This window comes from Pelodiscus sinensis, chromosome 26, assembly GCF_049634645.1.
Source record: "Pelodiscus sinensis isolate JC-2024 chromosome 26, ASM4963464v1, whole genome shotgun sequence".
Lineage (NCBI taxonomy): Eukaryota > Metazoa > Chordata > Testudines > Trionychidae > Pelodiscus > Pelodiscus sinensis.
In genome coordinates this window covers 12,518,245-12,532,112 of record NC_134736.1, presented here as the reverse complement: position 1 = coordinate 12,532,112, position 13,868 = coordinate 12,518,245, and the positions used below count along the sequence as shown (strand labels likewise).

The following is a 13,868-nucleotide window of genomic DNA, read 5'->3' as shown; positions in this document are numbered from 1 at the left end:
CCTAAATAATATATTCACCAGCAGTAGAGATCTTAACTTTTATTACCAAATCCTGCCACCGCATGAACTTGTTTCTTCCATCGGTCAGACTTAGTTGATTTAAGTCGCTCTGGTTGCGCCATTGCAAGACCTAAACTGCTTTAAGTGCATCTGTATTTATCTTAATCCACTAATATGCTAAAATAAAATAAGATTTAAATCTGTTTACATGCATCTAGCAATTAGGGATTTTTACTGGTGCAATTCAATGGATTTTAGATTTAGTGTTTCTGGTGCAAGTCTTCTAAGATAAATAAACCCTTAGTTCTGCCAAAACAAAAGAGAGGACTATGCAGCGCTTTAAAGACTAACAAGATGGTTTATTAGGTGATGAGCTTTTGTGGGCCAGACCCACTTCCTCAGATCAAATTGTGGAAGAAAATTGGCATGACCGTATATACCAAAGGGATACAATCAAAAAAAGTGCACGCACATAAAATAGGCAAATCAGATTTTAGAACAGAGAGGGCATGAGGGGGGGAGGTTAATGTTTATGAGATAATGATATTAGAGGTGATAATTGGGGAAGCTATCTTTGTAATGGACACGAACGTTATCTTTGTAATGGAAATGAACATTATCGAAAATTTATTCCAGCAGATAAAGGCAAACAAGTTCGTAAGCTCTCTAAAGGACTTGACCTCCTCCCTGCAGTCACTGGGGATTTACACTCCAGCCCACCGAAGGAAACACCAGAAAGAGCCTCTTGAACCCCCAGCTACTTCCTTTGCACATTCCGTTACCTGCATCCACCAGATCCCTTTGTCCCTGAACCCCAGAGGTCTCATTTCTCAGCTCCTCCTCCTCCCACCACCATGTACTCCTAACGGAGGCCATAGGCCATTTTTCACATGCACCTTAAGGTCCTGTGCATATCCATTGATGCCACCTACTTACTTCTCCCACCATCTTTGAAGACTATCTTACATTCTTCACCCCCAGTTGGGATCAAGATCCCCGTCATGACAGGATGGGGACTAACTTGTACTGCCACACTGCTCGGGTACCTGTATCCAGTCAGTAACCAGCCTACATGTAAATGTACTGGGGCTGAAAATGATCTGTTTCAGTGCAAGGCTTTCCTTCTCATATGCTCAGACTGAGTGCAAATACAGGAAGCCCCTAACTTACAAATGGGTTGTGTTCCAGAAGCTTGTTTGTAAGTCAGTTGTTTAGAACTTGGAATGTACTTTCCCATAGAAATGCTATCCTAGATAGGCTTTTTGTGGGCTAGCCTGACTATTTACCCCATAGCATATCTGAAATACTGTATATTTGCAATGAAAAAGAGTAGACATGGTTTTTCATTTAACCTTGATTGTTGGGGCTTGAGGAAAGACAAGTTTGATTATAGGAGGAGGTGACAGTAGATTGAGATTCTGAAGGGGACATCTCTGCTCTGACTTCTGCCACCAGCCCAATGCCCTGGCCACACTCCACCACGTGGACTGAACCAGTAGAAGGAGGCGAGCAGCACAATTTGAAACATTATAGGGTTTTTTTACCATATTTCTGTAAAATAGTGAAAGCTATTTTCAGTTTACATGAGACTTAGTGTCTGATTTTCACGGATTTTATCTTGTGAAGACTCTTACCAGTGGAAAAGCTGTTGGCAGTTGTGTTAACGCGTTGCCTTAAGCTTTCATTAACATTTCCTGCTAAGTCTTGTCTTCTGAGACAGTCAAAAGCTTATAGAAGATTTTTCTTCTGTAAAAGTTGCCACAAGCAGTTTTATAAACATGTTTGTGTGTTTGCATCATATGGCTTTCCAGTGTCTGTATCTTTCAGCAAAAGCAAAATTAAACCTTCCCCTTCCTGCTTATAGGTACTGAATTTTCCCTGTTGCTTCTGTCTTGGAGATTGAATTTTACACCTACATATAGTCTGACGTCAGTTGTTTAAATGTTTTCCCTTCCTAATGGTGCACAGAGAGCACAGTTAAAGTGCTTGTACTGATGCCAGTTCCACTAATGGTTTGAAGCAGAAACCTAAAACCTGGGATAGTAATTACTGAAAGGAATGTTTGGGGGTGGAGAGAGAAAGAGGAGACAGAAGTGAAAAAATGTGCTTGAGGAATAGGCCAATTCCAGACCTAACCAATATTTAAATAAAAGCTGTTGTTTGTAGTGTGTGTGAACTGAGTGGTTAGCTACTCTGAAAGCCAACAGTTGAAAAGAGCCTGCCTCATGTGGTAGAGTGAAAACCCAGCGTCCCTTGGAGGCTATTTGCAGTGACACTGCAGTGGGAATTGCAGGCAGCTTTAATTCTGGAGTTTGAGTGGAATCTTGACGGAGCGGCCCTTCCAGCCAAGTGGGTTTTATTTTTCTAATTAATACTTAAGTCAGTAGGTGGTAGACAGAAGCAGTGGAAACCGTTCAAGGTGGCATTTTCCAAGAGGGATTAGAAGTGCTCAAACAGTTAATTCAACTCTCAGAAAAGGGTCCCTGTTTATTAAAATTTGTCACAAGTCTGTGAAAATAAAACCTGAGTGATTTATACTGAAGTGCTCTGTATTTCAGGAGGGTATCTAAATGAAAGGCTGGCTAGCAGCCAGTGGTAACAAAATCATTCTGTTAGAAAAGCTTGCTGGGATTGGCGTCCATGCCCCCAAGAGACTGGGAGAGTGAGACAGGCCTGTTATCAGTGTACCCAGCACATTTCACAAAGTATAAGTTGAATTATTTGTAGCTTCTGCTAACTGAGATGATAGAGATCATAATATTGACTTTAAGACTGAGTGACTAGGATTGTAATTGGAACCTCACATTGGTAGTCACTGAGGATCCCATGGTACTCTTGAAGGGGTCAGGGTAATATCTCAGCACTCTCGCCAACGTCTAACAAGAGAGTCATTACATTCTGCCTACCTAAGCTTCTCCTGTTTGTCTGCCTCCCCTGATGAACACTGTACAGGAGGCCCCCAACTTGCGACTGCCCGAGTTCCAACTCCCCCGCACTTACAACCATTTTTATAAGAGCGGAAGGGGCCGAAACCCCCCGACTTATGTCCTCCGCCTGCATTTACGACAGCACACAGAGCCTGTCGTAAATGAGGGTTTGAGTTAGGATGCCCCCGACTTGTAATACTTCCCCAGGAACCAATCACGTTGCAAGTCGGGGGCCTCCTGTATGTTAAACAGCTGGCACATTCCACCCTGGGCAATGGAGGATGAAGCGATTACAAGCTTGCCATCGTATACCCAGGAATGTGCTTAGGAATCTTCCAGGATGGAAAGAATAATTCCAAGTGTAAAAAATAAAGATTAGTTTGTCTTTCAAATGAGAGTTGTGTCTCAACCAGAATTTCCGCTTCATAGGCAATTCCAGGGTTTTTAAATGTTTCATTCAGAGCAGAACTGAAGAATTCTCAATTTCCCATGAAACAAAAATGCCAAAAAGTCAAAATCAAAACATTTTGTTTCAATGTTGACTTTTAAAAAATAAGTTTGAAACCAATAAAAATGTCAAAACAGAGCACTTATACTTTAAAATTGTTTTTCCTTTTTGCCAAAACCAAAATTTTGCTGAAATTGACATTCCTGCAAAAAGCTTTGAATTTGACAAAATAGTATTTTCCACCAGAAAATCATTCTGTGTCCAGCTCTGTTTAAAAGTACAAAGTATAATATTTTAAAGATAGTGTTTTCTGTGCTTGCCGAGCAAAGCTATGACAACCCAGCATTATACTTTTGCCCAGTAATAGAAAAGAATCTATATTTTCTTTTGACTCAAAGATTTTCTCTCCCCCTCCCCACACACACTCACCTATCTCCTATCAAACAAGAAAACAAATGTAGTTCCATTTTTCTTCATAGGTACAAAGCAATGGCATTTGATAAGCCACCTGCAGCCGGAAACATCTTATGATATTAAAATGCAGTGCTATAATGAGGGAGGTGAAAGTGAATACAGCAACGTGATGATTTGTGAGACAAAAGGTGAGTGGGAGCACTTTTGCTCATTTGAGAGGTAATATTAAATGTAAAGCATGATAAGTAAATTACATTTTGACCTTCATTTCTTTTAAAAAGTTGGTTCCATCACCTATAATTATGTTTGGATGATTCAGGGGTGACTACCGGCCAGAGTCTGCCTCTGGCATCCTCCTCCCCCCCCCAAAACCCTGCCCCAGGCCACCACCCAAACTCTCTGCCCCCCCCCTTTCCTCCCTCCTGCAAGTCATGACTCTCTCTCCCAAACCCTGCACCCCTTCCTACATACTCCCCTAAGCCAGATCCAGCACCCTCTCCATGAAAAAGTGTGGCACTTACCCTCCAAGATTTTGGTAAATGGTCAAGTCCCCACTATAACAAATTATTGCCCACCCCTGCTCTAGATAATGAGTGGTTTCTGTTAGATTACAGGTCTTGATTAGATTCCCTAGGCATGAACTAACCTTTTGCAAAACACATTCTAATGCTATGAATACAGTGTTTAAAAATGTTCTGAACAAACCCTCATTTAAAATCTTGGTTGTAACACTCAGTGTTGGGAAAAAATTAGTCCTGCAAAATCAGTTATCAGTAACTAATTCTTTACATTGTTTTTGGGAAACACAGAATGGTTACAATTTAGTATATATTTACTTAGTAGCCTGCAAATATATAGTTGCTGAAATGGTGCAGGTGTCATATTGACTCCTGGAATTTTGTAAGATTTCATCCTTGTTAATTTCCTGAAGAATGCAGTTTTGAAAACACGAAGTTAGCAGGGTTCACGTCAGATAGAAGTAGGGCATCTGGCAATGGTTTGATACAGAAATGCACAGTGTGGTTTTTCCTGACCTCAGAAGTGGAAAGAGTTCTTTCAGGTCTCCAGCAGAGCTTATGTTCAATTGCTTATTGAAGTATAACATAGCTTAGGTGCATGGGATTATAGCTAGGTGGATGATAAAAACATGTTCTAAGGCACATGGCTACTGTCCAGTCATAGTTGACCTCATCAGCTAATGTAAAAATCTTGAGCTGAATATGTTTTGTCTACAAATCAGTGCTAGATAATTCAGTGCTAGATATGTCAACTTCATAACTGTATAGTTAGAATAATGTTTCTGCAGGTTCCTTATTCCACGCTGGGTTCTCAAGACCATGTCTCCTCTATTTCAACCAGTGAAACGCATACCTGGAGCTTCAGAATATCCAATGAAGGACCTGAGTACACCACCTTATTCCCCTGACCGTGGGCTTGGAGGCAACACTGGCCCATCCAACGGCCCTGTTCGGAGCAGTGATATGCTATATCTGATTGTGGGCTGTGTCCTTGGAGTGATGGTCCTCATTCTGATCGTTTTCATTGCCATGTGTCTGTGGAAGAATCGCCAGCAAAACACCATGCAGAGTGAGTTACTCTTGGTTTTTGTCTTGCTAAGCCAAGTTTAATATGAAAATGTATCAACTGAATGAAAAGTAGACAATAAATATAGCGCACGTTCAATACTGCAAATGAGAACCCTGCATCTGCTGTTAGGAGCAACCTGGTACTTGGTTAGTGATAGAAACTCTCCACTTGTGTGGTGTTCCTGAGACACATGGCATGACAGCAGAACTGGGGAAAGTAATGAGGTCTCTGCTTCAGTGCACTGATTCCCATTCGAGGATTGGGACACATGCAGATTGCAGCAGTGTGCTGCTGCACTGTTAAAAGTGCCATTCTTTGGATAAGTTATGAAGGCTCTGATCCAGCAACACGTTTAGACACGTTTACCTGTAAGCCTATTAAGTGTTCTCTTGACTTCGATGGCAGTACTCCCATGCTTAGACTTAAGCATGTCCGTAAGTGTTTTCCTAGATAGCAGTATAAATCCAGCGTTCCTTTTGCCTGTCTCTAACTTTTTACAGATTGGGTTATCTTATGGCACATTTTTGAGGCTCATTGTAGTGCTGGTTAAAGGCTGTGGAGCAGCTGTTAATAAGCAGAAACTCTCTGAAATACTATGGAATACTTAAGCTTTTGAAAGGTGCTGTATACTACAGTTGAACCTCTCTGCTGGATTGTGGATGTTGCTGGAGCAGAGAGCCCTGGCAGCTAGGAGCTAGAGGGGCAGCCGGGGAGCTGCTGGCTTGGAGCCTGGCTGGGGCCAGGAGTGGGGTCAGCGGTGAGGAGGGGAGTCCAGCTAGGATATTTGTGGCCCCCTGGCAGAGCCCAGAGGCTGACATTCATCAACCTTGGGCCGGCAAACTCCCTCATTCGGGATGGTCGTGTCCCAAGAGTGCTGGACCAGAGAGGTCGAACAGCATCAACTTCTAGTCCCAGCAAATAGTCAGAGCAATTGGAGTCTTACATGATATTTTAAATAGTTCCTTCCATTTCTTGCTTTAATTAGCTTTATTTGCATAGTCTGTGGTTTGTTTAAATATGATCCATACTCCAAACCCAAATTATGCAAACTTCCTTTGAAACTGAGCAGAACCAGAATAAGTTTCAAGCCTGTTGATCATGCAAATGATCCTGTTTTAAAATCCTATTTTTACTGAGCAACATCTTCTGTTAAATTCTTTCCAGGCCAACAGGATTAGTATGTGGGCATAGTTATTGTAGAGCTGGAAAACATTTGCATATTAAGCACTTGGATCTTACAATTTATGGGTAAGACCCTACCAAATTCACAGCCAGGAACAATGCATCACAGGCTGTGAAGTCTGGTCTTCTGCCATGAAATCTGTGTGTTTGTGGGGTTTTTTATACTATACAGATTCCATGGGGAGGGGGGGAACCAGCATTTCTCATGCTGGGGGTCCTGCTCAAAAGGGAATCATAGGAGGATCGCAAGGTTATTTTAGAGGGGGTTGCAATATTGCCACCCTTACTTCTGCATTGCTTTCAGAGCTGGATGGCCAGAAAGTGGTGACTGCTGGCCAGATACCCAGCTCTGAAGGCAGCTCCCCACCAGCAGCAGCACAGAAGCAAGGGTGGCAGTCCTGCACATGCCATCCTTATTTCTGTGCTGCTGCTAGCAGAGGCTCTGCCTTCAGAGCTGGGCTCCTGGCCAATAGCAGCACAGAACTAAGGATGGCTGTACTGCAATATCCCTACAGTAACCTTGTAAACGCCGCCTCCCCCGCCCCCACCCCCGCTTGTGAGGTCAGGACAGTTACAATTACAACACTCTGAAATTCCAGATGTAAAGGTCTAAAATAATGAAATCTACATATTTTAACATTCTTGTGACTCTGAACTTGACCAGAATGGATTGTGAATTCAGTAGAGCCCCATTTATGGGTACTATAAAAATCCTAGGAGTAGATGAGTCACTTCTTTATCTCTGAAAGACTCTTCCGACTTGGGTTTTAATAGCATCATGGAAATAAAATAGTCTTTAATCATACACTGAATGTTAGAAAAATCATGGTAACAAGGTGTTCTAATTTTTTCCTCATGGGTCTCCCTTTGCAGAGTATGACCCTCCTGGTTACCTCTACCAAGGTGCAGATATCACTGGGCAAATGGTCGAATATGCTACTTTACCAGGCACAAGCCGCATCAATGGCAGCATCCATGGAAATTTCATCAGCAATGGTAGTCTCAGTAACGGCTGTGCACACCTTCATCACAAGGTTCCGAGTGGAGTTAATGGGATTGTGAATGGAGGCTTGACTGGAGGGGCAGGACTTTACCCAGGGCACACCAACTCTCTCTCCAGGACACACATGGACTATGATCATTCCCACCATTTAGTGAACGTAAGAGTGTTTCACCTACTTCTGATCTGCATGCTGGAATTTATTCAAGGTTTAAAAGTAAGCTCTGGCGAGGCCAGTCAGAGTTGTGGAAATACTCAAGTCCTCGTGCTAGAGCTAATAACCACTTGCTCGCTCTTTGTGTCTGTGCAAGTAGCTGGTGCTTGATGTTCTTCACATTGCCATCCTTGGGGCTTTCCTGTGCAGATTAGAGGGACCAATAACTGGATGTTACCCGTTTCTAGTCTACAAGAGTTTTGAGACTCCTGCAAGGCTGGATTGGGATACTGTAGTGTATGTACACAGGGTATTTCTCAGGCTTCCTGTCAGATGTAGTAGTGATGGTTGCTGATTTTGCAGCTTCATGAATCAGCTGTTCCCCACATATATACACATGCACACACCCATTTCAGATCTGTGATTTGTAAGCAGCACTGTTAATTTTACCACTGTGCACATAACTGGAGTCTCATCAAAAATCTCCCTTTGCTCTTGAAGTACAACAACATAAATATATCTGCCTTTGAGTCCCTTGTTTGCAACTTTTGAGACTAATTTCTTGAACTAACTAAAACTGGTCTTAGTTTGTGATCCAGCCGTGTGATTGTGTACAGTGGAAAACTATTTAAATTTGCTGAAACTTGTCCCATTTCCAAGAAAGAATCATGATTTCATTATTGTGGAAACAGATGGGTTGCATTCAAACTTACTAAACTTTTATCACTGCTCCTACTCAAAATTGTGAACCTTGCCCAGAAAAACTGAAGGAAAAGTTCAGTCTATGTAACAACTGCTGGTTCCAAAGGGGGAAATGGGACTGTTTGCTTTAGTAATTGAACACAAATACTTTGTTCTGTTAAACAGCAAATTGCCACTTACACGGTAGTTGCCACTTCAGAGAACTCTAGATTGGAGTATAGACAATTCATCTCCTCACATGGTTTCCTTTTTGCGCCACTCTGAGGTACCAAAGGTGCAGTTATCCCTTTGCCTAAAAGAATAAACAAGGCCTAAAGATTTCTTACATTTTAAAGCTATCGAACCAAAATTAGCAATGGGAATCCTCCAAAGGTTTGGTATTTTGGTTTAAATAAGCAGAGATTTTCTCCAGACCTCTGGCATTGATTGTGTGATCGATAGTTACTGTACAGACAAGCTTCCTTACAAATGCTGGTTGATATTTTGGAGTGCCTTCTTCCAGAACAAGAAGTGGAAATAACAGAGGAAAGCTTACCCTAAGTTTATATACATGGTGTAATACCACCTAGGGTCCAGCACACATTTGTGGGGCTGATCTTCAGCTTCCTGCACTATTCTGTGTGGAGCAGGCCCATGAGATCTTCACCATTTTGCTAATAGTGCTTTTCCTTTTTCTCTGCCCACTTGGAATACTGTGGAACGTTGTTGAGCAAGGGTGTCGTCAGCTGACTCCACTCCTAGACAGAACATCTGACACTTGCACAATCACAGAACAGAGCAAAGGGACTTTGTCCCCACTCTTGCTGCCATTCCTCTTAATGCACCACTGATTGGGAGATGAAGAAGCCTGGGCGAGAGGCATGATGTGAGTGGCCCCACTGGTCCCGCGCCCATGAGTGCGCAGGCCTGCCAAGTGTAGGAACAGACCGGTGCAAAGGCATATGAAATAAGAAATAGTAGAGAAGCCGTTATCCAATCGAACTCCAACTCAGAGGTTGAATTGGTTCTTCTAAACTTGCTTCCCTGAAGAAAATGCAGAATTGTAACCATTCAGTACCCTTTTCAAATGACTCACATCAGTGTCCACCTAGTATTTAACAATGAGGTATGTGTTAATCTGGGCATTTTCCTTACTTGCAAAAGGCCCCTTCAGCCAAAACCAACACCACCAAATCCCTCGCACCCTAGAGTCATTTCTGGCAAAGGAACTACCCCATCTGTAAAAATATAAAATGTTTCAAAAATCTGTTTAGTGAAGTAAACTGATCTAATCGGAGTAATTACAGGAAAGTGGGATGGGTGTATGTTGTGACATCAGCCCTGACTATTTAACACCCCATCTTGCCAAACGGGGCACCATTCTCTAATGAATATGAATTTTGCTTTCATGTCTGTCAACAGCATTAAAAATAAACATATTTACAGTGTGTGTATTAAACTAAACCTGGACATATTAGACTGAAAACAAGCCAGGGAAATTACTACATACTTGTCTAAGCTACAGTTATTTACTTTTCTCTCACACAAATGCTGGCAGAAAACTTTCTAGACTTTGTATAATAGAAGCTCAGTATTCCCATGCCACATTGCAAAACACAGAGCTGAAGATTGATAAGGTGATTAAGATTCAAAATTAAATGAGAGTTCCTGGGGGATAACGTATATTGCGTCCATTTATCATAGACTCCATCTTGCGTGCTTGTATTGCAACTGATTGGGGGTTATTTCTTTCCCCTTTCTTCCAGGGTGGTGGAATGTATACAGCAGTGCCTCAGACCGACCCCTCAGAATGCATCAATTGCCGGAATTGTCGGAACAATAACAGGTAAGTTGGTTACAGATCTCTTTCTTGGCAGCATTGTCAGTGAGCTTTAGCTATCTCTTCCCAAGTTACAGTGCAAAAATAACAAGTGTGGCTATGGTGGCACAAGCTAGTCACCTGAATACAGCCCCATTCAAGATCCTAGGTACGTAAGTAGCTAGCCCATGCTTTGCCACACAACTGCTATTAGCAGGCTGGCTCAAGAGATCTAGTATGGGTTCATCCACCCGAGCTGAGAATTGTACCTCCCACTGCAGTGCAGACATGCCTGAAAGCTACCAAACTTCTTAACTGTCAAGCCTGTCTATTTGTGACACAAGCTATTGACGTGTGACAGATGGCCATAGTGTGAAACATATTTTTGTTCATTGCACTTTAACGGACAGATTTTTTTCTTGGTTTTGAGCATATTGGCTAACTGGAAATTCTTGTCGCATTTTTTGAAAAGGAAATTGGCAAATTAGGAATTCTGTGATATGAGGCAATCCTATGGTTACACAAGCTTCAGGAGGTAGCCGAGTTAGTCTGTTACAGAAAGAAACAACCAATGGTCTGATAGCACTTTATAGACTATCGAAACATGTAGATGGGATCATGAGCTTTCGTGGGCACAGCCCACTTCTTCAGATGACGAGAGTTATGAATTGGGGATATAAAAACTGGAAATAGGAGAGAGGAAGGGGGGAGGGGAGAGAAATAAAAAGGGAGGGGAGCGGGAGACAGAGCATCATTAAGTATCCGGAGAATGGGTACTTAAACCTAAGCAGATAAAACTCAAAGTCAATAGATAGACAGATTCATAAGACAGGAAGAATACCACTCGGAGCTGTTAGCACCTTCACTGGTTATTACGTAGGTAGAGTCCCCACATTTCATCAGCAACATTTGAACCCTGGGCTGTCAAATCCCCAGTCCATACACGACTGTGTGAAACGTGACCTGAATTGTCCTCTGTGTGGACCTTCGGTTTGAGAGGAGCGTGACCTACATTTGGCCAACAGGTTACACAACTATTTGCTAGACAGTAGTAAAATGGTTGGAATTTGGATTGCCTCATTTCTAGCGATTAGAAGTTAGGAATTGTATTCTGGGCTCTGGGATGGAAGAATGGTCTAGTAGACAGACAGCATTGTCACGTACATCAGATTGTGCAGATGGATTCTAAAGTGACAGGGTAGCTCTGCTACAAGTGATTTTGTGCAACTTCTGTTACTTTATTTGTAAAATGGGGGGAAGAGGGGTGGGGTCAGTCTAGCCTCCTTAGACATAAGGGTTGTGAAGTACAGAGCTATATAAACACGGCGTGGAAGAGATGAGCAGTACGCACGTTTTCTTGATTCCTAGCTAGTATGCTTACTACAAAGCCACAGATAAGTTCATTGATAACTGGAACCAATAAGCATCAGCTTAACAGTTAAACTCCTGCTAGCCTGGCAGCCCATTTAACTGTGTAGCTGCTGGAACTGTAATCGGCTACACAATTAGTATTTTTAATTGTTTTTACATCCCTAATCAGAATGACCTGATGGAAATAGTTTGGGGGAATCTAAATAGGACTTGGCAGTTGCCTTGCATAGAAATTATGAATTTGAATATATTAACTTCCCATTAATTAGAGTGAATTCTGTTAAAGGGTCAGTTACCAGTACGGAGGTGAGGGAGGGGAGTTCGGCGGCGCTTCTGAATTGTGTGTCATTGTTCAGGTCTCCCAAAATAGCTCATATAATAGTCTTCCATCTTTCCTTGCAGTCTAATGATCACATGCCAGAGTGACTGACCCATTTAACTTTTCTGAATTGCATGCTCTGCAAAACTAGAATAGCATGGGTTCAGTTAACTAGATGCAGATGTCTCAAAATAGTCACTGGTCTTCCTAATGCACAGAATCAGCTCTGAATACTGAAAGTTCAGCAATCCATGGAATGCCAAATAACACACAAACCTGTAGCCAGTTCTCACATGCAAGCTGTCCAGGCTGACATGAGCATTGAAGAAAACACAGCGAGAACATCTTGCAATTCCCACTGCCAAATGAGACTTGGTAATAGGACAGTTCTGACTTCAAGTAACATACTGGTTTCTTCCAATGTCACTGTCCTATGCAGTGCAATACAAGACCGTGACTGCATAGGCAGAAATGTTCATCCTTCTAAAGGGGTATGAAGAATGTTTCACTAGTTGGACTAGTGGCCTGAATAAACCTTAAGGCATTTTCCTACTTTACCGGTGGTTAAAATGGGTCTCTTCTGTTTACTGCCTATTTTGTACACAACAACCTATGCAACAAGTTCTCTCACCAGGAGCTCAGATTTGTGTGTGGCAGAATACACTAAGTCCTTTGTTTATATTGTTTGTTTAAAATGAGTGAGAATAAATGGTTTGGGCCTGAACTACTCCAGCTGAGCTTTTTTCCCCTCCATCAAACAAGTAACACAGCAGCTGAAGGAGCCCTGTTTCATAGGGCACAGCCTAGCAGTTCTCCAAGTTGTGGGCATGTTTGTGCCATGTTGCCCCCCCAGCAATTCCTTCTTGCACTCAGATGTGATGTGGTAGGCCAGCATTGTGAAACTCATGCTTCCAATTGCATATGGGCTAGGTCTGTCCAGTATGTAGGACACGGTTATTTTGGTCACCTGTGCTCTTGGCTCGAAGTAGCCACTTGTTTAACCATTTTTCTTTCCATCAGTGAAAGGATATTTTACTATGTTAAATACATCGTGCTACAAATCGGCTTCCCATGGAATTGTGTGTGGCGACTGGGTCTAGCGCAGCATGGCAGTGTGTAGGCTGCGTAATGACAGTGCTATACAAATATCTGACATGAGAGAGGCTGGCCCGGTGCATGGGGCGCATAGCAGGAAGGGTGGAACTTCTAAGGTGGGCGGTAGAAATTGTTGTGAGCTGTATCCATTTGGCATTTCACTGGATAATCTGTGTGACTCTCGTGCACACTTCCAAACACAGGCTGGACCTCTGTGGTCTGGTACCCATGGGACCTGATCAGTCCTGGATGAGGAATTTTGCTGGACCAGCCCCTTTCGCAGCAGACAGCCCTGCTGACCTGCCAGCCCTGCCAGGCAGCCCCACTGTGGTGCATCTGGCTCCCAGCCCTCCCCTGGAACCCTCTGGTCCAGCAACATTTATGCTCCTGCCAGACCAGCGAGTCCCAGATTAGAGAGGTTCCACCTGTAATGCTATGGCCAAGGAAATGGTGCATAAACATATACACTCTTTGTAATCGGCCTGCCGCTCTCTTGTTTTCATGTGGCTGTTGTGATGTCACAATCCCTGTTTTGTCGCCTTAGTAACTGAATTCTACAGAGTAAGTTCCTGTTGACTGCCGGGGTGTGTGGAAAGTGAATGACTGGTAGTGAGGTTTTGGGGTTTTCAGAACAAAGGATGCCCTCCTCCTACAGCTTCTGCAGCTTATTTCAGAGAATTCCAAGTCACGTGCCTGTTTTAAAGATGGACGTTTGAGCTGCCTAACTCGTCCTTGTGCATCTGCAATCTCAGTGGAGGGGCGTCTTCTGGCCTTGCACATTTATTGTGGCTGCTGCAGATGAAGCTGCTAGCCCTGCTGTGCCCAGCACTTGAGGAGCACAGCATTCTTGGCATTTTCACTGCATAGGATG

General features: G+C 42.9%; 1 protein-coding gene across 3 annotated transcripts in view; it reads left to right on the top strand.

The window, feature by feature from the left end:
* Window positions 1–13,868, top strand: part of CDON (cell adhesion associated, oncogene regulated) — a 100,741-nt gene that overhangs the window by 77,135 nt on the left and 9,738 nt on the right. For all 3 annotated transcript variants that reach the window (XM_075909600.1, XM_075909599.1, XM_006122311.4), the window contains 4 exons: window positions 3,855–3,977; window positions 5,149–5,376; window positions 7,432–7,718; window positions 10,160–10,239. In XM_075909600.1, coding sequence (XP_075765715.1) covers window positions 3,855–3,977; window positions 5,149–5,376; window positions 7,432–7,718; window positions 10,160–10,239 — 718 coding nt within the window. The remainder of the gene's footprint in view (window positions 1–3,854; window positions 3,978–5,148; window positions 5,377–7,431; window positions 7,719–10,159; window positions 10,240–13,868) is intronic.